This window comes from Phoxinus phoxinus (assembly GCF_949152265.1).
Source record: "Phoxinus phoxinus genome assembly, chromosome: 19".
NCBI classification, from domain to species: Eukaryota; Metazoa; Chordata; class Actinopteri; order Cypriniformes; family Leuciscidae; genus Phoxinus; species Phoxinus phoxinus.
Window position 1 is genome coordinate 21,001,834 of NC_136894.1, and position 24,664 is coordinate 21,026,497.

The 24,664-nt window shown below is 35.6% G+C and overlaps 2 protein-coding genes across 7 annotated transcripts; one reads left to right on the forward strand and one right to left on the reverse strand.

Moving 5' to 3' along the window:
• LOC306987428 (CKLF-like MARVEL transmembrane domain-containing protein 7) lies at positions 1-4,095 on the forward strand. Of its 2 annotated transcripts, XR_013795158.1 has the most exons (6): positions 21-202; positions 383-556; positions 1,084-1,182; positions 1,415-1,496; positions 1,636-1,736; positions 3,467-4,095. XR_013795158.1 is itself a non-coding variant. In XM_079591661.1 (5 exons), exons 1-5 carry the CDS (start codon positions 134-136, stop codon positions 1,647-1,649), a joined length of 438 nt encoding a protein of 145 aa, XP_079447787.1. In that variant the 5' UTR covers positions 1-133; the 3' UTR covers positions 1,650-1,787. The 2 variants fall into 2 exon arrangements, 1 of the variants encoding a protein (XP_079447787.1); XM_079591661.1 differs by lacking the exon at positions 3,467-4,095 and having other exon boundaries at positions 1-202; positions 1,636-1,787.
• Positions 3,491-23,512, reverse strand: dync1li1 (dynein, cytoplasmic 1, light intermediate chain 1). Of its 5 annotated transcripts, none has more exons than XM_079591660.1 (14): positions 23,308-23,449; positions 23,005-23,078; positions 21,284-21,400; positions 20,238-20,468; positions 19,871-20,031; positions 18,809-18,902; positions 16,045-16,180; positions 15,699-15,810; positions 15,558-15,617; positions 14,874-14,918; positions 14,517-14,607; positions 13,716-13,847; positions 10,085-10,103; positions 4,445-5,112 (listed from the first exon to the last, which is right to left on the reverse strand). In XM_079591660.1, the coding sequence occupies exons 1-13, from the start codon at positions 23,409-23,411 to the stop codon at positions 10,096-10,098; spliced, it is 1,365 nt and encodes a 454-aa protein (XP_079447786.1). In that variant the 5' UTR covers positions 23,412-23,449; the 3' UTR covers positions 4,445-5,112; positions 10,085-10,095. The 5 variants fall into 5 exon arrangements, with proteins under 5 accessions (XP_079447784.1, XP_079447783.1, XP_079447786.1 ...); XM_079591659.1 differs by having other exon boundaries at positions 14,487-14,607; XM_079591658.1 differs by lacking the exon at positions 10,085-10,103 and having other exon boundaries at positions 3,491-5,112; positions 23,308-23,512.
• Between the last annotated feature and the right edge of the window lie 1,152 nt (positions 23,513-24,664).

Genomic DNA, 24,664 nt, shown 5'->3' on the forward strand with positions numbered 1-24,664 from the left:
ATTACGAGCATGTATGAATCATGATGTGAAATTGAGCAACGCGAGTTAACCGCGACAGATGCTGTTTCCGGGCCACTTGACTACACACGCGCGCGTTGTTCATTTAAAGTGTATGTAGTTGTCCAACCACCGAATGATGATGGAGATTTTATTTTTGGATTACTTACTATCAAAACAAGGAATTCTGAAGATAGCTCAGCTCGTAAGTATTTCAAACCGACACCTTGTAACATAAGTGTCGGTCTATGTAACATGACAACTGAACGCTTTGTCGCATTTCATTTGTGTGAATTATAAAATCTGTCAACAATTATAATGTCCATTTAATCGTGACTGTGAATGTGTATAGTACGAGAGGAAACAGTATTTCATGTGTGTGCAGGTGATTCTCCTGGTAGCGTTCGCGTGCGTTCGCTCGACGTGGTACAACAGCTTTTACGCGTACGGTTTCTATGAAGGGGTCACGCTGGGTTACTCCGTCGCAATTGTCCTTTACCTGCTCCTGACTGTCTTTGGACTTCAAAAAAAGGCATCATTTGTGAACTGGCTCATAGCCGTGAGTATTGCTCCACATGCTACTCTATTTCATATCACTAATATAGATAGTTCACACATAACGCCCATGGACTATATTATGTTAGATTAGGCTGGTGTAATTTTTTAACACGTTCCAACAAACAAGCAAAGTTGACAAGTTTTTTTGTTTTGTTTTTAAGATAGCTGTTACTAGCTACCTTTGTTTGATTTCCCTGTATTTCAATAAAGATTTTAGTTGAATATGTATCAATGCGTATATAAAGGGAAAAGTAATAACCTGTAAAACCTTTTTGTTATATTATGTGTAGTCGATCAATTCATGTCAGATCATAAAACTTTGATGTGTAATAATTATACTAGAAGATAATCATCAAAATGATTAATATGGAGTATAGCATTTCAAACTATGTTATAAATGTCAACTTTCCATAGTTCTTCCCACATTTTCATGTCAAGTGCTACCCACATTTTAATCATAATTATTAGTATACAACAGTATGATTATGGATGTTCTGATGAAGAATGTTTTTCCATTTGTTCTTCAAGGAGTTTGTGCTCGATACACTGGGATTCATCTTCATCTCCACTGGATCCATTATAGCTGCTTTGAAGTCTTTTGAAGTCCCCGTTCTGGTTGCCGCCTCAGTAAGGGCTTCATCTCAATGAATGTTCATCAGTTTTATTACATCCAATCAATCAAACTTGTGATGAAGGAAAAGTCCTTTTGTGAAATAAAAATGTGTGTAAAATACAGTCGTCTGGAAGTTTGCATTTGGTGGTGTTGATCTCATTTTCATAACTGCTCACCTCCCTATAACATATTTGTAGTTCTGTCAGACTGATAATATTGTAAGCTTTTCTGATGTTTGTTTTTCAGGTATGTGGTCTTCTGGCCTCATATCTCTTAGTTGGTAGTGTGATACTGTCGTTTGTTGCCACTCAACGTCCACAACCTGCGGGTAAGTTAAGAGCTGTGTGCATCTGTTCTTTCTGTATTTCAGCATATTAAGATGAAACTGAACATAGCTGGATCTGTAAATTGTTCATGTGCTTCTGGATCCTGAACTGTTTATCTAAAATAATGTATTTCTATTCCAGATCCACCAGTATAAAAACAGCGTTTTGATATTTGTAGTGCTCCTTCTGAAATATCTAACTGCTTTCAACACTTGACAGCATGGATGGGGAATTGATAAAGGGTATGGTTGTTTCAGTAAATTTGCATGGAATATAAAAGACTATCACAATATCACTTATTGCACTCATTTTTTTATTGTAGCCAGAATTAGGGGCCAAGCACCGAAGGTAATCGTTGGCGTTATTTTTCCACTCTGGTAGTCAATAGCAGCCCATAGAACCGCTTGCGGGGAAGTTATGAAATTTGGCACACAGATAGATGACAGTCGGATCTATTACCATAGCAAATTTGGAGTCTCTAACTCAATCCCTCTAGCGCCACCAACTGTCCAAAATTTCACGTACGTTTATGCTAATAACTTTTGAACTGTAAGGGCTAGAAACAAAAATCTCAATTTCTGTCATGGAAAATTTGCAGCCATTCTGAATTTTCCAGAATTTTTTCTTTCTTTTCGAACACCTAGGCCGTTGCTCCGATTTTCACGAAAATTGAACCAGATCATCTTCAGACCCTGTCGACAAAAAGTTATGGAATTCAAGTTGATTAGTTCTCGAATAACGTGCAAACAAATTTGACGAAGAGCATGCCAAAATGAATGTGAGGCTATATCTCCGCAACACTTTAACGTATTCTGACCAAACTTGGTGTATATTATGACAACCATGACTTGAGGGTACCTGCACAGTTTCGGCAAAAAAACAAAGCAAAAATATATTTTATTTTTATTTATTTTTATATTTATTTTACGAATGCATTGGCATAACAATACGAATCTTGGTATGTGTCTTCAGCACCATGCCCTGACGGTATTCAAAAAGTTTCGGGGCATCGCCATCTTGTGGTTAAAAGTTATAACGAAAATTCCAAAAATGCTAATGCATTTTTTCTAAATTAACCTATTGTAATGAAAGTGGTGTTAATACATTCCTTGGGGAATGTGAGAACATAGATCATACATAGAAAAACAATCTTTTCATAGTCGTCCGTATTCTCCGGTCCGCCATTTTGATTTTCTTTAAAAAACGACTTTTTCTAGCTCCTCCTAGACCGTTTTTTCCAATTTTCACCAATCTAATCATCTCATTGCCGGCAAGAAGTTATGGATTTCGTGTCAATAGATTAAACCATTTGTGTATACCGCATCAACAAATTTGATGGGATGATGCCAAAACGACTGAGGCTGTATCTCTGCAATGCTTTGACACATGCAAAGTTTGGTGTCAATGTGCCAGTCACCTTACTCTGACCACACCACATCAGTTTTGTAGCAGCACCACCTATTAGTCGAAAGTGATAAATCGTTAAATGACATTACCAGTCACATTACTTTCAGGCATTTTGCCTAAAAACATCTTAATATGCTTTTAATTGCTCATTGTTGCAGTTGGACTAATGCTCTTTATATGATGCATTTAATACTTTATTATATATATTATATAGTTATTAAATCATTTAATATTATAAAAAGCTATTATAATACCCTGCTAATAATTTACAATAATTTAACAAAGAATTATAATTTTAATCTTAAAAGGGGCCTCTATTTTGATCAAACTAAGTCTCAACATTGTTTTGTTAATCACTTTTTTTGCTAATTTAGCACTTTTGTTTATTTTGTTGGTTTGGGGCCAAATCTAGAGTTTGTCCAATGCTTTTTTTGGAAAAAACACCAAACTTCATTTCAGCATTGAGTAAACTGTTCCATAAGAACTACTTTTTTTTTTCTTTTTTTTGCTGAGATCACAGACTTCCTGTGTCGTAATGCAGTTTCCGATCTCTCTCCACCCACAGAAAAGAACAAAGACAGCAACCATTCCCAATAAATACAACTTTAATTGAATGATTACAGACCTGATCCAGAGAAACATCACTACATCTTGTGAAATTACAGGACCATAATAGCGTATGTTCATCCACCCCCCCCCCATCCCTCCCTCCCTCCCGTAAGAAGTTGGGTTGATGACTGTACATGCAGGTGAGCGTGTTCTGAGATCTCACCTGCCCTGCCACCTCTGCCTCACCCCCTCCCTTCCCTTCCCTTCCCACTACTAATGTCTAGCTTTTAAAGTCTCTAAACAGACAAATCCGGCTGAATTTTGCTCAACTCCCGCACACACACTCAGACACACACCAATGTAAAGACAGTAATACTGATCTTGTTTGCATGATCTCTAGTGCATCCATTAATAAACAGTGCCATAACTGGCTGTAGTTGAGAGATGAAAACAGACATACACAGAAACATCCAATTTTCAAGCTCTTAAGAACATAGAAAACAAACAAACAAACATTTTTTTTTACACTGGACATAGTTGTCAGTCCCATCAACAGTCTTGCTCAGCAGTTACATAGTCGACTTCATAAACCATGTCTAAGTTAAAAACTCTCTCGCTCTCCAGTTAAGTGTACTATTTTGCTACAATCAGCATTGTAAGTGATTATTTCAGTGTCATAGCCTAATATTGTGTAATAGTGCAATATTTAGAAACTTCCTGTATGCAACAGATCACAGGTGACGAATCCGACTTGGTCACTCTGTTGACAGTTTCTCAGCAGCAAAAAAAAAAGGGTTATGAATATTCTAAAGCATTGAAATCATGTCAGCATTTTTGTTCTGGTCCTGTGACCGATACACTTAAGAATAGGGCAGGTATTAAGAGTGCTAAAGATGACCATTTAATGAAAACACCAACACAAGGTGACCATGTGTATTGAATCATTTGATTGAATTGTCACTGAAATATGCTGCTTCCCTTTTTTTTTCTTTTTCGGATGAGGCTTAGTGAGACGTTTAGACAAGTAAAAAAAAAAAACGTGCGTTTTATTAACAGAAGCTGACTGATTTTTACTCTAGATGAACAGGATCCTTCATATAAGTTAATGCACTACCAAAAGCCAAAGAAAGGTCTAACTTGCATACAGATACACCTAAGTTCACAAACCCCCTTCATTTTCTAATGCAGACTTGGCTCTACATCTCCATTTCCTCTCTAAGCCTCTCATTTAGTGTCCAACGCTGATCTAGTGTCCTTCTTTTTATGACAACCCTGCCTCTGGTTATTTACGGACCTCTCCGCTGTACATGTGTGCGTGTGTGTGGAGACAGACATAGCAATCGCAATTTGTCTGACATGCAGCTTCAAGTCACTGGCCTTACAAGTAATAAACAGGAATAAATCCCCCTTCTGAACAAGATCAAGAGAAAGAGTGAGGGAGAGGAAGGGAGGAGAGGTGGCAGAAGGGAGGCAGGTTCAGGGAGGGCAGAGATAGCAGTGTAAAGGGGGAGGGGCTTGCCGGTGAGTAATCCCCGCCTCTCGTTCAGGATTCGTCATTTTCGGCAGGGGGTGTGGTGGCGTTAGGGGCTGAGGAGTCCAGGTCAGATTTATTGGAGATACGGTCCAGCTCAGCCTGGACATCTGTCAACCCCAACTTGGAACCTGTGAACAAACAAGATAAAATCGGATGGAATTAATACGAGAAGGCTGACCACATTTCATATCATGTTATTTGGAAACAGTGTTCATTTTTAAAAGAAGATTCTGGGTTCAATACAAGTTAAGATTAATCTGCAGCACCTGTGGCATAATGTTAATTGCAAAGAAATATATAAACGCACACAAATATATATATTTTGTAATTTAATCCCTTTAAAAAAAATCATGGTTACGGTGAGGATCTTATAATGGAAGTAAATGGGGCCAATTCTTGGGAGAATTTAAAGGCAGAAATTATGTTTAGAAATATAATGATTTTAAAAAACACATTTATTCTTCTGTTAAACCTTTTATTTTTTATTTTAGCCATAAAGCTGTTTAAATAAATTTTATGTTTTTAGGCATTACATTATGGCAAAAAAAAAGTTGTAAAATTGGACATAGTTTAGCAAGATCAGAAAAGCTTAGTAAGATTTTTTCCCCCCCCATGTTTTTATGTTAATATACATATTGTTTACGTCTTTTCATTATACTACACATCGGCCCCCATTAACTTTCCATTGTAAGTGCCTCAGTGTATCCCAGATTTTGGCTTGAAGAGGGGACAATTTTTTGTGGAAATAAACATTATGCCACAAGTGCTGCCAATTGATATTAACGTGTATTGTACCCAGAATATTCCTAAATCAATATAAAAAGTGACAAGGGATGGCAATACACTCAAAACCTATAGCGTGTCAGTGTCTATGAGTCTGTGAGCCATTGCTTTCCAATTTATCAATGTTAAGCAGAAAGATTAGAAATAAGATATTGGAATTAAAAAGATTTTTGGAGCTTGAAAGAGAAAAGTGAATACATAAAGATGGAATGAATGGAGATGAAAGACTGTCAATGAACCTTCACACAGACTCACACACGCATTCAGCCTGAAAGCTGAAATGAATAAAAAAAAATGAAGGAACATTCAGCCAACACAATAACATTAAGCATGCAATGAAAACTTTTACAAACAGACTTATTTTGAATAGAAATTGAGCTGTGATTGAGAACCATCTGTGTATCTAGGGATTTAAAAGGTACAATTCACAATGCTGAGACTGTTGATTTAGAAAGTATCCCTGAAACCAAATACAAAGATTTGATCTTCAGTCGTTATCACTGTTTGAAGGCTTATTGTATCTTAAGCCCAAAAGTATACATCGGCCCTTATATGTACTCGAGGGTCTGCATACAGAGTGCGTGATGCATATTTCGTCACCAGAATAGTACGCACGAAACCCAATTTTTGTAACTGTGCGAACTTCCGCACATGCGAATTGAATTAGTTCTGCACTAATCAGTTGTTCCACAAGGTGGCAAAACTGATCCGGGCCGCAGCGCTGTCCAATTGGCCGGGTTCCTTCCTGCCCAACTGGGCTTCTTTCGATCGGGTTGGACCAGAGAAAAAGACATTGGGCGGGTGGACAAAATCTGAGCAACTGCGTTTTTAGATTTATTTATTTATTATTGTGTCTTATGTTTAGTCATTTTATTTTAATACGTTCGAACACGTGTATAATAAAGTATTACAGAAAAATAATGCATAGTGCAGTCATCAACACATTTTCCTTATTGGTTCAGTTTAACCAATCAGGGTCAGGTAAGGGTCAATCAATTTACCGTCTTAAGTTGGTGAGATGTGATGACAGGGTTTTGGCCCAACAAGGGACCAGATTTTTTACAAGTAGCTGTATATTCAAGCGATCGCAAAGCAAAAGTGGCCTAAATAGAAGTTGCACGGTAGAGTGGGAGAGTGACTTGACTCAAAATGTGAATTACACTTGTGGTGTGAGATGACGCGAAGGCTCGTTGTAAATAATTCTGAAATCAGAGAACAATTGAATGATTTAATCAAAATCTGTCCAGCATCAGGATATCTTTTAAACCGTCCAGGCTGTACTCGTATACTCAGTTTTGATTGTTAGTTCTCCATTATGCATTATGTACTTCACGTACATAGATGTACTCCAGTTCTGTCTGAATACAAAGGGAAGCGCATTCTTCTTCTTGTCGGAGTTGGCGGGTTTTGGTAATCTTTTGTGCTGGAAATTGTCGACTTAATCTGGCAACACTGCCAGGCCATTGTTTCAAGTAGAAATCGAAACTAAAGACACGGAACAACAGATGCCCACATTGATGGGCGCTTGTGTGAGGGGGTTATGAGATAGCCACAACTTTAGTTTAAAAGCATTTTTAGCAGTCATAACTTCTGAAGAAAAATAGCGCAGTGACTGGACGAAGATGAAACTTTCTAGAGCACGTGTTGACCGCCTGCGTTCGCGCACAATATCAAATATGAAAGGCTATGTGTTTGACTATACACACAAAAAAAACAAAGTATACTTTGTGGATGAAGTTCGCCAATTATGTGCTAGCAATTCCCTGCAGGAATTGTGTTTAGTACCTTAAAGGATTTCATTTGCTTGATCTTAGTTTTGACAAGATTCGGAACGCAACATTTACTTATCGTCATCTACATTTACACATTTGGCAAAGGCCAAAGTGACTTGCATTGCATTCCAGGTGTACATTTTTATCAGTTTATGCATTCTCTGGGAATTAAACCTATGACTGATTCCCTGGGAATCAAAGTGCCATGCTCTTCTGTTTGAGTAACAGTTTTCTGCTTCAATATAGTGCAACTAAAAAACACTAGTCTTTGTGTCATTCACTATTCATATGCATGTGAATGCAAGCAACCGGAAATGCAAGAATATACAAATCCGTTAGAATTTTTTCAAAGATGATCCAACAGATCATCTTAATGTCACAGACTGACCGTTTGGATGAACAAAAACTTAAAAGCTGCATGTTTTGCAGTGTTGCGGGTCAGAAGTAATTTTGCATGCACAAAGCCTAGTGTGACCTCGTCTAAAGACAAACTTAACGGCGGGTAAAATTAGTTGCTAAAGAAATTGTACACAACCATTAAAAAGTGTGGGACAGTAAGATTTTTTTCTTCTTTTTTTGCAGAAATTAATACTTTAATTCCATAAGAATGCAATAGATTGATCAAAAGTGACAGAACGTACATTTCTAATATTATTTCAACTAAATGCTGTTCTTTTTAACTTTTAAACTATTAATCAAAGGATCCTGAAAAAAAAATGATCACGGTTTCCACAAAAAATATTAAGTAGCACAACTGTTTTCAACATTGATAATAATAAGACTTGTTTCTTTAGCAGCAAATCAGCCAATGATTTCTGAAGAACCATGTGACACTTAAAACTCAGCTTTTGTTTCACAATATTACTGTATTTTTTAGATCAAATAAATGCAGCCTTAGTAAGCATAAGATATTTCTTTTAAAAACGTTTGAACAGTAGTGTTATTGCTTATCATTTATGTGGTAACACTTTACAATAAGGTTTCATTTGTTAACCTTAGTTAATGTATTAACTAACAAACCAACCATAAGCAATACATTTGTTACTGTATTTGTTAATCTTTGTTAATGTAAGTACAATAGTTGTTCATTGTTTGTTCATGTTAGTTCACAGTGTAACTAATGTTAACAAATGTTGAATTTGAAATTATCATTAACTAAAATGAATAAATGTTGTAGAAGTGCAGTTCATTATTAGTTCATGTTAACTAATGTAGTTAACTAATGTTAACAAATAGAACCTTTTTGTAAAGTGTTACCATTTACTTTTCAATTAGATACACTGAGTGTAGTAGTAGTAGCAGAAAATGCCAGGACCTTGTAATCAGTACCTAGAAAAACATGCCAAATAAAGATAACCTATGGAATTAATAAAGCTTCATGCAGTGATTATTAGGAGGCCTTACATTGTGTAATTTGAAACTAAGTGTTAATAAGTGTTGACAGACAGTGTTAATAACAAAGAAGCAAGACTAGGGGCCCGAAACGAGAAGGACAGTGATATATAACACATGCCAAAGTTAAACATGCACAAGTGTCGTGTGTAAAAGTGCTAAAAGAAATTCATAGCTGTTATAAAAAGGGAGATGCAGCACTGGTTAAAGCAAAAGGAAGTGAGGGAAAGTAGCCTAACACACACCTTAGCGTGGCCAACATCCCCTGGCTAACACACATGATGAAAGACAGTTTGAAGGGGTTAAATATCATGACTGGTGAATAGTGCACACGAATGTTGTTGCTCACTCATTCATACATGGGGGAAAAAAGGGTCAAACTATTACAGATAGACTTACACATAGTAACAGAAAGAAAATCAAGGCAGAGGATGATGATTGGGAGAGGTCACGGTCACCAAAGACGTACTTTACCTTTAATACACTCCCATAAAACCAAGCTGCATTATGGGTTCAAAAACAAACCAAGATGCAGAAGCATAATATAAAAGAACACAATAGTGTGTGCCGTAAAATGACTGCGTTAGCTGTGTTAGTTTTAAAGCTTGAAAGTTGAATGCTAAATCTGTACAATCCCTTAGTGAGCATGTTAAACATATGCGTTTACTGTCAATAATTCAGCCCAGACTATTGTCGTTTAATTGTTTTACTCGTATAACTTAAGCTCTTGTTCCATTTTAACGTTCAAAGTGTTAATTCGTTCAAAAATGTCCTTCTTTCTTGGGACACAAATAAGATATTTTTGAAGAGTGTTTTAACTGTTTTTGTACATATAATGAAAGAACAACAATAAACCCCCTTTAACTTTTATTGTATGGACAAAAAAAAAGTCATTTTCAAAGTATATTCTTTTGTGTTCCACAAAAGAAAGTATATCGTACAGGTTTGGAACAACATGAGGCTAAATAAGAGATGACAATTTCATCCATTTAAGGAGGTTGCATTTAAGCTAATTTGCTCTGTTGCATTTTGGGATAGATTACTGGGTTATTAGGAATATGATGAACAATGAGGTTGACATTTTAGCTTGAATGATTAGCTGGGTTTTTAGCTGCACATGCAGAGGAGATTTTATCAAATATATTTATTTTACCGTCACTGATGTCAGAGATCTGGGATGGGAGGATAAAGGTACAGGAGAGGAGGGTGATGATGAGGACAATATAATGACAAACAAACAAAAAGGGAAAAAACTTAAGTGACCTCACACGTGTACAACATAAACAAGATTTGAAGTGTTTTGAAGATAATCTGACAGACCTGTTCCTTCATTTGCAACGTAAAGATTATATAATCTACTGTGTCGACAGAACTCTTTCTGAGGGCTGTTTCATATGAGGTGGGTCTTTAGGGAGACATTTCTCATTTTGAAGCCATGACTTGCAATCTTAAAAGACTAAGACGAAAAAAAAAACTCAGAGGCTCTTAGTCCGCAGAAACTGTAAATTGACATGGTCACAATACTGCTTTTATAAAATTAAATGTTGAAAAATGTAATTCTTAGATTCTCAAAAACAGGCCAAAGTACAATTTGTAATTTTGTATCATCTATTTGAGTGAATTTGAGTGTAGTTGTAAAGGTCATTTTACAAGGTATGTGATTAGATTGTTGAATGTCTCAATGCCTGCACAACCATACCCACTATTGCTTCAGCCGAATCCTTGAATTAGGTGATTTCTGTTTACCGTATTCTGTTGCATGTAAGTTAAAGTTAGTAAGAAAAACAAGACAAAAAAAAAAAAAAAGTATTCTCCATATAATGTATTATTTATGTTTCCCTCCATGTTCATGACCATATTCAGTCGTATGGTACAGTCACATTTACTGTTGATCTGTGATTTTTTTTGTTAACAAAATCCAGTCATTTCTATTTAAAAAAATCATGCAATCTGGAATTGCGAGAGCACGAAAGACTTCCCCATGCAGATTTAACAAGTTTCATCCCTTGATTTTCCGCACTGACCAACAGAAAACTGGTTGGTTTGAAAGTGACTTCTGTGTGAGCCGTGCTTTATACATCGCTACATGATTGGAAATAGACATTGGGCCTTTTTTTGCCTGCAAAATTTAATCAAAATGTGACTGCACCTATAAACTCGTCAACAAAATTACTGACAATAAAATTCATTATGGATTCTGATTTTGCAAACAATAAAGACGAGACAAAAAAAATGATTATCATGGTGATAATAATAATTTAAAAATGCCATTTGATTTGTAGTACATATGCTCAAAAGTTTGGGGTCAGCAAGATTTTTTTGGAAAGAAATTTAAAAAGGTCATTGTCATGTTAACCAAAGGTCCTCGACTAATTTTTTATTTTATTTTGATCATTTCTTTTCTGGTGAAAGAAATACAAAAATGAAGAAGACAGACAAAATATTAAATGTCACGGATAAACATTTACCAAATAATCCAGTATCTTGCAGAGGTTCTGAAAATGACTATTTTCACCTGAGATTTGGATTACAGGGGGATAAAAATTATTTTAGAAAGATGGCAGCATCATTACAGCAGCATTATATGCCAATAGTTCAAACATTGGAAAAGCACTTCTTGTGTTAGGCCCTATATGGTTAATTTCCAGAGAAATGGGGATTTCAATGTAGCTTCAAAAACCAAAAGTGTGCCACTTTGCGTATAGCTGATAATTATTTATTTTAAAGAGGAATGTCTGAAGAAAAAAATCATCATCAAAAATCATAGTTCAAATTGGTTTTTTTGGGGGGTTTTTTTTACAAAGTTTGCCTGTCTGTAACTAAAGAAGTATTAAAGATTTCTTAATATGATTTTAGATTCTGTTTCCTACTAAATGTTTCTGGGATCTCAATGCGGCTCCAAATCCAAATTGTTGAATTTGACCCTTTTTCAGTGGTTGAAAACCAAATGTGATTTGTGTTTATCCAGTCATGACTGTTGACACCGTAATATGCAAATACTGTAATAACAGTAACCCAGGGTTTAGGAATGTATAGAGTGACATGTCAGATTATGAATAACCAGGATTAATTGTTAACTCTAGGTAAAGTATGAGCAGTGTGAAACATTAAATAAGGGCCCGGTTTCACATACAGGGCTTAGACTAAGCCAGGATTAGGCCTTAGTTTAATTAGGGCATTTAAGTAGCCTTTATATATAAATCTTATGAAATTAACATTACTGGTGTGCATCTTGAGACCAAACAATGGCACTGAGATATTTTAAGATATGTCAGTGCAAGTTGCTTTCAGTTAAAACAGCTCAAACATGCATTTTAGTCTGGGACAAGCTTAAGCCTTGTCTGTGAAACCGGGGGAAGATAGCCCCAGGATTCCATTAACCCAGGGTTTAGAATTATCCAAGGTGAACTATTTCAAGTGTGAGAGGAGAGCCCTTAAATGTTTCAAAGTTTGAGGTATTGTCAGTGATTCCTCCAAATATGGCCCATAGCAGTGGATGCTAACCGATATTTATGACTATGCTTCACATGTTATAACAATAGGACATTGTAATACTTAAACAATCCAGGAGAGGCAAAACTTGGTTTATTGATGTGAATACAATGTGTGGGCATGAAATTGTTTCTAACATGTAGGTATGATACAGCATATTTGAACTCTTGCTAGCTTCAGAAGCTGTTTAAATGAACAAAACCCCTTCCAAAAATATCTCGGTTCATTGGATTCTATATTTCAATCGGTTTCAGACTACTGAGAACAAGTTAATGTGCTACAACTTTCAGTGTATTTTTGGCACTCAGACGGGTATGTTCTATAATGTGCAATTGTTTTGATAAAGGGAAACAAGCAACATTTCAGGTTTTTAATATTATTCATTCTTCAGACATTCTCCTTATAATACAATAAGTGTCAGCTGTAAGCAAAGTGACTCAGATTTAGTTTTTGACCATTGAAAAGGTGTACAATTTAACAATTTATGCTTGGAGCTATATTAAGATCCCAATATCTGTGGAATTAAACCATACAAGGCCTTCCAAATGAAGATACCAAAAGAAAAGTAGTTTAAGAACCAGAATGTAAAATCATTAAGATAATTAAGATGTTTGTCTTTCTTCAGAAAAAATATGAACAAAATTAAAAATTTGTGCCAGGGAAGTTTCTGAAATTTGGTTGATTTGACAGAATGACCCAATACTTTTATTCAGCAAGGATGCATTAAATTACTTTCAAAAACAAAACAGACAAAAAAAATAAACGTTACCAACCCCAAACTTTTGGACGGTAGCGTAAATCCAGTTATGCAAATGTTTGGGATATTGCATTAAAGAACGCTGGATGGAAATAATTGAGTCGGTGGTCCTTCTTTTTTTTACCTGATAAGAAGACATGCGCATAAACTACGATGGAAAAAAATTATGGAAGTCCCTCAATACGCAAAAAAAAAAAAACTCGGGTGACTTTCTCTTGAACACATGGAATAAAAACAGTGCTTTATTTGCAAATGTTTTATGCAATATTTCAATTAGGTGCATAAGTTAAATTCGCAACTTTGGATGGAAATATAGCTAATGATGTCACGAAACATACAATTGTTTAATCCAGCATGGTGGTAACGCTAGGAGTCATGCACGACAACCCGTCCCGCTGCGTACCATGTAAAACAGGTTTCATACAGAATTTTCTGTTGTTGAAATACAAAAAGTCAAAACACTTCAAAAATATACCATGATAGTGGACATTTATATGAATGTGTGAGTGATATAGTGCCAAGAAGGATCCCTCACCTGACTTGCGGACTGTTCCTGGTGTGTTGCTCCCTCCGCCTGTAGGTTGGCCGCCTGGGCCGGGTGAGCCTGCTTTCTTAGTCAACAGACTGTTGAAGAAGTTAGCCAGCACACCCTCACTTGTCTGACCTCCTGCCATGAGAAATCACAATAATTAGCACAATCATACAAGCTGAAACTAGTCTAAACTAGTTTCAGATCAGTGCAAAACAGTAATATGTACCAGACCCTAAGCTGGATCTAAAAATGTGTTTAAAGGAGGTGAAGTCAAAATGAAAGTCTTAGAGAAATTCGGCAAGGAAACAAGCTTTAATCCCAACAAGCTTTTCTAATCCTCTCCAAACATGGCAGCAATGTTCCTATGATCTAAAACCATGAGAGTAGAGTCCTCCTTATCTGCATACAAGAAGAGATCCTGAAACAATCTCTGGAGACACTGAAAGTGTATTCATGATCACTGCGGCCCAAAACAAACTAACGTTTTCCCCATAAAGCAAAAAAAAGAAAAAGAGGATGGGATCTCATGTTGAAGGTCAAATGTTACTTTTTTCCCAAGATGAGAGGGTGATGAAAACCAGGAAACCAGATCCAAGGACTTGAAAAAATAAATGCCCAGGAAGTAGAAAGGCGTGACTCCAAAAGCTCTTGCTCCCAAAGTTGGAAAGATGCAGCCGAGGAGAGAAAACAGAGAGCGGGATACAGAAGGAAAGAGAGAGAAAGGTGGAGAGAAGACGGAGGCATGCATCCTGAATACAGCGTTCTTATACACACCTTTCATGTTGGGATCAATCTTCTTGGTACCTGATTGCATGGGCATGACGTTTGCCACATTAGCCGCCGCTGAACGGTTGGTCGTCCTTGGTGAGCCGGTGGGAGCTCTGTTTGTTGGGTCCTATTACACACACACATACAGAAATGTTTTAGGATTATAAAACTTTATAATAAGAAAAATTAACTAAATTAGTAATTCTGTAGTCACATGTAAACATTGTGCAATAATTAGTGTGGATCTTTACTTAAATTGCTTTGGATAAAAATGTCTGCGAAATGAATACATGTAAATGTCTTGCAGCAGAAAAGGTCTCCACCCAAAGCATGATTCAACATTGAGTAACACAGTGGGCTGAAATGTAAATTGAGCACATGTAAAACACTCACCACTGGTCTTCCTGCACTGACTGGAGGCTGTTTAGATAACAGAGACTGAGAACAGAACAAAGACAGAAAAATCATTCAGAGATTATTTCTGTCCTGTTTGGTAATGATTTGTTTGACAAACAAGTTTCATGCATCACTAACAAAACTTCTCAGGTTACTAGATTTATAAATAGTGAGCTACAGTCTCACTGAATCTCACTTTATGCCACATTTCGTTTTAGACAGGAAAATTAATTATTCGGGTATTGTTTCTGTGTGTGTGTGTGTGTTTACCCAGAAGTGACCAAAACCTTACAAAATCTCCAAAAACCTCCTTTTATGGACATCCTCATTTGTAGGTATAAAAATAGTAATTAAAAAGTTTTTAAAGTTTTTTTTTTTTAAATGTACAAATGCAGAAAGTTTTGTGTAATGGGAACAATCAAGTGTAAGTGCAAGTATATATATTTTACTTTCTATTCATCTTTGTATACATTCAGCTTTGGCATCACAGGAGTCAAATACATTAAAATAGAAGTTATTTTAAATTGAAATAATACTTTTAAAATATTTTTAAATCCCCAAACATTTGAACGGTAATCGATGTATACAATTACAAGTTTAAGAATAAAACACCACACCACCCAGGCACTTTGGAGAATAAACCAAGATTTTTTATATTTTCATAAAATATTTAGCAATTACCTGCAACTTAAGTAGAAAAACTTGGTCATCTTCAGCTTGAACTTCCTTCTCATGTACAAACTAGAAAGACAAGTCAGAAATGAGCAGTCGCTAGGAAAGAGAGACTCTAGCTAATAGATCTAATTAGGACCAAGCCTTTACCTTTCTAATTGGAGGTTTCACTATTACATCTTCAAAGTTGTCTTCTGCTTTTACTGACTGGAAATTTTCATGCAGAATGGCGATCTTTTTTTCATTGTCCCATCCTGACGGACTGAAAGTGAGTCACAGATAATATGAATACATTTACCATTTAAAGAAAAATGTTTTGAATTTACACCAATAATCTGATATATTCCAGGTGAATGAAAATATATATTAGTAAAAAAATGTATTACATGTTTTTTTACATAAAGATTATAAACAATTTGCTATTGATTTTGATTCCATGTGCAGACTTTAGTAGTAAAATAAAAATCAACATGTTTCTTGACATCCAACTACTTACATAAACACAGAGTCTTTCTCTACCACCTGAGCTGGGATGTTGAAGGGAAAGCCGTATAACCTGTGAACGAGGTATTTATATAACAAATCTAGATTTTTGTTCTCCTTCATAGATGTGTAGAGTAGTGCTGCCCCATCTGAAAGGTCACTTGTAAAGGAGAAAAACAAGATGAGGTTACATTTAAGCAGAAACAAGACTCTCCCTATTTGAACAGATTTTTTGGAAAGCAGCCATTGTGGCAGGTCAGCTGATCATGTTACCATCCTCTACTGCTAAAAAAGACATTAAAGTCGACATGAAACGGAAGTTGTCATACTCTGTTCTTCCCGATTGTGACGTATATCCGAGTGAAACGACTTCTGGAATGAGAAAAATGTAGGGCGGGATTTGATTCCGTCTTTCGGGAATTGATTGGATCGTAGGAAGTTGGGTGTTGCTAACTAAATTGAGGCAGATCTGAATGTCAGTTTGGAGTCAGTTGTGGAAGATATATAGACGTTTTTGATTAAAGATTTAAAAGGCATATGAATTTTAAAAAACATTATGTGCACGGTTAAATCATTTATAATAAGCACAAAGAAAATAAGAATTGTAAATATTGATTTTATGGCGTATTTAAGATGCAGAACATCTATCTGTGCAGCCCCTGTTGTTGTATTCAGATGCACACAAATGTACACTTCTGACGAGGCATGCTTAATTATGGCAAAAATCATATCAATACGATCACGATTATTTAACGCGATTATTGGTGGGCGATACGATCCAAAGTCTTATTTCACGATACCAGTCATTTTAAATATCAGTGTAATTTCAAAATGATTGATACTTCAGCAAAAAATAATACTAGGTTAACTAATCCAAGTAAAAAAGTCCTACAAATAATTACATAAGACAAGTAAACAGTCAGCAATACAATAAGAACAAAAAACTAATTCCAAACAAAACAGACAAATAAATACAATAGAACAAAAATACAAATTAAATAAACAGTGTTTTTCAGTATTCAGATAATAGCTTACAACGAAAAATGTAATAACCAAATGTAAAATAACACTGTATAGTTTTACTGTACACATTAAATACAGATTATACTACAGGGCCGTTGAATGCTTGAATCTGATTGGTTGACGAACGTTCTGAGGTGTGCAATTATTTTCAGGGAACCGCACGGCTAAAGTAGTTCCAGGCACGTCTTGACCTCATTACAGTTCCATATCACTTCGCGTAGTCAACTGTAATAACGGAAAATATATACAATTCATAACAAGAAAAACCGCAGCTCCATGCGCTTGATCTGCAATTTCCAATGTCTAACTTCACAATCAATGGAAACATGCAGTTTAATTTGAATAAATAAAGTATAGCCTACAGTCCTATACATAATCAATAGAAAATTAAACTGAATATTTAAATAAATTGATAGTCCTGTTGCACGGGTTTTCGTAATTGAAGATAATATAACAAATAAATAAAATTGATAGGCCTATACTTGTTAAAAGGGCTTTGTGTTTCATTTATTAGTCTAGTCTACTGTCACTAATAGAAAAAAAGAATGAACGAATTAATTAAAACGAATTGAATTAATAAATAAATAATAATATTGACGCACATGCTTCTCTCTAAGGCCAGTTATGAATGTAATTTGATACTTAAGACTGATCATGCACGCGTTTTCAGCGCGTTCAGTCTGTGTTCACAGCGGTGTTTAAAATCTGCTGCATTCACAGTCAGAGAATGTTTCTGGTTGTTAAGTGTGTCCCCCAGCATTACTCTGCTATCAGCGGCTCAAACCTCCGTTACAAACTCTAAAATGACGTTTTGGAATTAGCAACGGAGCATGGGTTTAGATGCGCAAGGAATTAGTCCTACATACAAGAGCGTTTTAATGACAAAAACTTTACAAACGTCTTGAAATACATAATCTGAACAATATTTCGAGGTGTGGTAACTGTAGTATAAGCGGAATAATTGACTTCAGGCCGTTGAATTATTATAAAAATAATGCACACCCGAGGTGTAACGGCCACTCCGCTTCGCGTCGTGACCGCATTACCACCTCGGGTGTACATTATTTTTATAATAATTCAACGGCCTGTCGTCAATTATTCCTTACTTAATCCTTATACTTAAGTTATTCAGACAAGATTAGTGAGTAATTTTCATTTGTCATTTGATTATTAATGACATACTGCAGTAGGTATTTTAGGCTGCTGTCACTTTAAGAGCTAATGCACGGATCCAATATAATGTTACACATGCGTTTTCTTTCTAAACTGTGTACGTTTACGTGAATACTCTCCAAAAAGTCATTTTGACATTTTTGTGTACACGTTTAGGCTCATATCCAAAGCCCCTTTGCTTATCCGTGTACGGCAGAAAGGTTCGTGGTCTGTGGACCAGCTTTTTCCTTTTAATAACACTGTTTAATATCAAACACATCCAGCAGTTTAGCAACAGTAGACGGCACTTAGCAACGCTAACTTATTTGGCTGATTAGGATGTCATGTTTGAGATTTTAGGGAGGAACGAAAGCGCACCACTGTGAAGGAAAGGAAGGTGCGTTGGATAGAATGCGGCACAAAATAGTTTTAATTATTTAATTATAGTTTGATTAATACGATTAATCACACTGCCCTTCTCCTGACATTTAAAGATAAAACTGAACATGGAAATAGCCTGGCCATCAGATGACTAAGATGTGCAGAGTGAAATATAATTGTCATTACATCTTTGGTTTAGATGTGCTGATGTGTAAGGATACACTGCAAGCAGAAACTTCGAATGTGAGACTGGATGAAGTCTAAGTGCTCGTCTTTATAATCGTGCTCCTTCTCCAAAGTGCTGATTGCATCGCACTACAGAGAAAGAAAGAGAGACAGAGAATTATGAGAGGGATTCTCCATTAATATTTTAGTCCATCCTTGTTTTGTAACTTGATATATTTGGGGCTTATAGTGAAAGTAAAAGCAAAACATCTTGGTAAACAACAGACAGAAATGGGAAGATGATCATATTCTTTGAAGTCCAATAGTCTGAGAGCACACTGGCAAAATCCAGTGTGCTCTCAGACTAAAATCCAGTCTAAATCCAGTCTAAAATTCCGGAAATTTTAAAAATAATGAAAAAGTAAAAGAATTAGAAATATACAGAATTCTGGACCGTTTATAGTTTACCAGTGACATTTGTGACATTGAACATGTAAATTGCTATATAGAAGGTCATATGTCAACTTTACACTTAAACTGTTATGCTAACAATAAATACAATAGTGATCAAAAGTTTGGGGTAAGTTTTTTTGTTTTAAAGAAATTCATATTTTTATTCAGCAAGGATGCGTTAAATTCACAAAACGTGACATTAAAGACATTTATAAGGATGTTATAAATGCTGTTCTTTTAACATTTAACATCCTGAATTTTTTTTTTATCAAGATTTCCACAAAAGTATTAAGCAGCACAACTGTTTTAAACATCAATATAAAAAAAAAAAGAAATTCTTGAGCACCAAATCAAATCAGCATATTAGAATGATTTCCGATGACAATGAAGACTAGACTAATGCTTGCTGAAAATTCAGCTTTGCCATCACAGGAATAAATTAAAGTTTAAAATATATATTCAAATATATAACATTTTAAATTCTAATAATATTTCACAATATTAAGTTTTTGACTGTATGTTAATCAAATAAGCATAGGTTCTTTCAAAACCATTTTTTTTTAAATTGTACCGCCCCCAATCTTTTGAATGATAGTGTATAAATGCATCCGCTGGTGTTGTAGCTGCTCTTTTAAATACAATTTAGTTTGAGGCAGCAGGTGTACCTTAGTGCAGACCACCACTATAGGCAGGCCCAGGTTGTGTGTGAGTGTGTTATCTCCCAGCGGTAGCAGGACGCTCTCTTCCTCCGACTCAGGATTCCTTCTTTGGGGCACAGCCTCCAGGTCACTTCCTGGTTCCACATACTCCTGGAACTGCTTTGTCACTGCATGCACACACAGTCCCATTCTAACATTTACTATAGGTTATTTGCTAACTGGAAACTCATTCATGCAAGTATACGAAATGCCTGCAGCGATCTATAAGGACCATCACAGATCAAAATGCATCACCACACTAGATCATTCTTACAGGGTACTTGGCATGCGAACACGCTCACAATCTCAACGCACACACAAAGAAGCTACTCACATCTGAGCTCCAGCTCTCGCATGGTTTCAGGGGGAACTCTGAGCTTGTCCACAAAATCCCTCACCACGCTGCCCCATTTCTGCAGCGAATCGATGGCCAGCCAGGGCCGGGACAGATCCACCACAAACACAACCAGCGAGTCCTCCAGGTTCTCCGTCGATACGGCGAACTTCTGCAGGCCTTTGTGGTACAGGTCCCCATCCAGCACCCATGCGTTACACCGTGCATGATCTGCCAAAAAAAGTTTCGTTAGCTTTAGCAAGCCTGTTTTGAATTTCCTAAAGTTGGTCATTAGGGTGGGTCTATACTCACAGATTACAGATAATGTCTTGGATAATTAAGCTGGCAAAACAGTAACAGTATTTAAACAAAGCATGCATAATGGTGCATCAAAATTAATAAATAACAAATTACACAATAAATTTGAGATCTCAGAGTTAAGGCATTTATTATTGTTTACAACCAACTAGGGCTGCATAACGATTAATCGCAACTAATCGTTTGCAGAATAAAAGTTTTTGTTTACATCATATGTGTGTGTACTGTGTAAAATAATTATGTATTTATAAATACACAAACATGCATGTATATATTTAAAAAATATTTACATGTTTATATACATTTGTATATTTAAATATAATTTATATTATATATGTATAATTATAAATACTTAATATATAAATAGATTTTTTTCTTAAAATTATACATGCATGTTTGTGTATTTATATATACATAATTATTATACACAGTACACACACATATATGATGTAAACAAAAACTTTTATTCTGCAAACGATTAGGCTAGTTGCGATTAATCGTTATGCAGCCCTACAACCAACACTTTCCCATTTCGATCGACGACATGACTAACTACTTACTAAGTAACTACTAAAACATTTGCTTCAAAATACTGCAGTGTTAAAAGCTATTGTTTGTTTGTAGTGGATCACAACCAGCTTTCTTTAATTCAGAGAGTCATTTAAGGTTACACATCCAAAACTGTCTATATATTGCCAATATCAAACTGTTGACTGTCTAATCCTTACCATCAATATCATCATCGTGGACATTGAAATACAGGTACTCTAAGCCCCGGCCCTTCATATACTCTTCTACACCTTGTAGTTTGGCCACCAGGGTGGTCTTACCGGACCCCACCTCACCTGTAAAACAAGTCAGATTAACACACGGGCAATTATATTAAACATTTAGGAGCATAGATACTTTTGGATTCTGAAAAACATATATAAGCATGCTGCATTACTCTTACCTGTTGTTATAATAACATTGCAGAGAAATGCAAATGAAAAAACAAGTGAATTGAAAATTGTACATATGGCTTGAGTGCTTTAATAATGGCTGATTTAATTGTATTGCAACAAAGTCAAAACAGAGACATGTAACTCTGGATTGCTAATAACATATTTAACAGACATTTACTCCTTAAGTAAAAAAAAGACATACAACAAGGGTCTGAAATTAACCAGAGATTGAGGCAAAAATGCAACTGAAAGTAAAAAAATGTTTAATGCATAATTATTTCCTGTTTTTATTTGTATTAATTGTACTATATTTCTTAATTAAATGTCTTAATATTTTTTTTCTTATATTTAGATGTAGAATTTATGGAATAATGTCATAACCATTTGTTAGCAAACATGTATTCATTACTTCAACGAGTATTATTTCCGCCTTAAATTATTACATTGTTTAAATTAATACATTTTTACCTAACTGTGTGATTTGTATATATCAATTTCTGAAATACATAACTTAGACAGAGTTTACCCCTGATAACAGATCCCTCTAAATTGTAATGTGGACTCATGCATTTTCTGTAAAGCTGCTTTGAAACGATGTGTATTGTAAAAAAAGCTATACAAATAAATGTCAATTTAATTGAATTAAGGTATTTGTGAAAGACAACAAACTGTGATTATATATGGTGAGAAAAACAAAAAGGGATTGATCTCCGCACACTGAAATTACAACTCCAGAAAGTTCACAAATAAAACATTACTATTATCTTAAGATGGTAAGAAAATATACCACGCCCATAGCATAGTTAAAACAGTCCTTAGAATATAAATAATACTAACAATTTTGTTTTTGTTTTTGAAGATATTCAACAGAGATGACAGTATCATGTCTGGCATGAGTAAAGAGCACCCACAGAGGCAGCAAATATGAGCCATTCACTAGCTGCGTCTCAAAAACTAGTGAGCTGCTTACCTAGACATCATTTTCAGTCATCATAGACGCCTAGACAGCACTTTCTGTGCATCATATGCACCCATACAGCCTTTATAGGATCTCTTCCGGTTCGAGTACAGCATTATGTCCATTGGAACACACCTATGATTCTGTCTAGGTAGGCTGCACGGTAGGGTTTGAGACGCAGCCCGTGTCTGAGAGTGCGGATTATCTCTATTCACCAAAACCGAGTCTGTCCACCGCATGTAAATCGTTGAGACGGAATAAATGTCTGTTTATTTATATAAAATTCACGCGACAGACACTAACGTTATTGTCTTTTGTGCGCGCGGTGTCTGACAGCGATGACTGGAGTGGAGACAATGACGTGCGCTCATTATCAATAACAGCACACTTACAATAACACCAGAGCGCTTATAGAGCGAGCGAGCGGCAATTCCGTCAGCATTGTATGTTTTTTAATAATAATGAATGAACCATTGGATGCAGGTCAATAGGATGCACAGCAGACATGAAACAGCATTTATGTGTGACAGAAGAAGAAAACACCCACCCATAACCACCACATTCTTTCCTGACGGCAATTTTGATCGAGAGCGCGTCGACACCTCACTCAATATCGATGACCTGAACGTAAAGGAACACAGATTGGCGTTAGCTTTTAAATCACGTTGCTTTATTCATTGTGCATCCCTGTGATCATTGATTCAGACTGGCCTGTGTGTACCTGCCCGGCTGGGGCAATTTGCAAGTTAGCGGCTAACAACTGTCACATGCGGCTCTGGGCCACCTAAAGCCGCGTTCTGCACATAACATCCGAGATTGAATGGGGGATAAAAGAACCGGCTAGGCTTACCATAAATTCTGTCCGTCATCCTCCTCGGGGTTTTGGCTTTCGGATATGCTGTTATTTACATTTGAGCTAACCGATAGGAGTGTATTTCTGCCCGTCGTCGCCATCTTCGCAGGCTTGAGTGACACCCCTGAATGAGCCCCGGATGTGTCGCGCTGAGCCGAGCTTTGCTTTTCTGCTGGGCGTGGACCACTGCGAGCCGCAATCACAGACCGCTCAGATTCATAGAATACAATTTTAGTATACTTTATTGGCAGCTATGGCTACATAAAGAACATTTAACACACACGGATCATTTCAATTGCACAAAAGGTTCTAGTGGGAAAAAATGGTTCTTTAGATTATGAAAAATATTATTCTAAGAAATAAATTAGTCTTTTATGAACTTTACACTGAAAGGTTTCTTCCCAAAGGGATTCTTCTATGGCAAGCTTTGGAATCTTTATTTTGAAGAGTGTTGAATAGAATAGAATAGAATAGAATAGAATAGAATAGAATAGAATAATTATAGGCCTATATACATACATATATATATATATATATAATATATATATATATATATATATATAGTAGCTATATATATATATATATATATATATATATATATATATATAGCTACTATAGAATATAATTGAATGTGGTTATTGAATCGAACAGAAAATAAAATAATGAAATACAATAAAGTTTTTGATAAATTAAGCCTCTCAATTTCATTTCAAACAATGCATGGGATAAATAGAAACCAACAAACTTTGTGGAAGTTGTAATTTTTTTTGTGCAAGGAAATGAGAGGACATTAGAGCCTATATCAAATCATCAAAGAAAGAAAGAAAGCGGTAACATTTTGCAATAAGGTCTAATTTTTTTGTTAATGCAATGACCAACTTACAATTAACAATAGATTCAGCATTTATTAGCATTTGTTAATGCTATTATTCAACATGTTCATGTTAGTTCACAGTATATTAATAATATTAACAAATACAACTTTTGATCTTAGTGTATTGGTAAACGTTAAAATTAACATTTACTAATATTAATAAATGCTTTACACGCATTTAGTTAGTTAGTTAATGTTGACTATAATTAACTAATGTTAACAAATTAAACCTTATTGTAAAGTGAAACCCAGAAAGAAATGAGTGCGGACCACTGTGAGCCTCAATCGCCTGAATCAAAGCTCAGATTCAATCGCCTGAATCAAAGACTAGAACATAATTTAAAAAAATAAAGTAATTGAAGAGAATGGATTTATAAGAATCTCAATTCATTAATTGTAAATAACTCAGAATAAGGAAATAAACTCAGAATATAACTATATTGAATGGATGAACAGAGGACACATACATGTCAAAACATG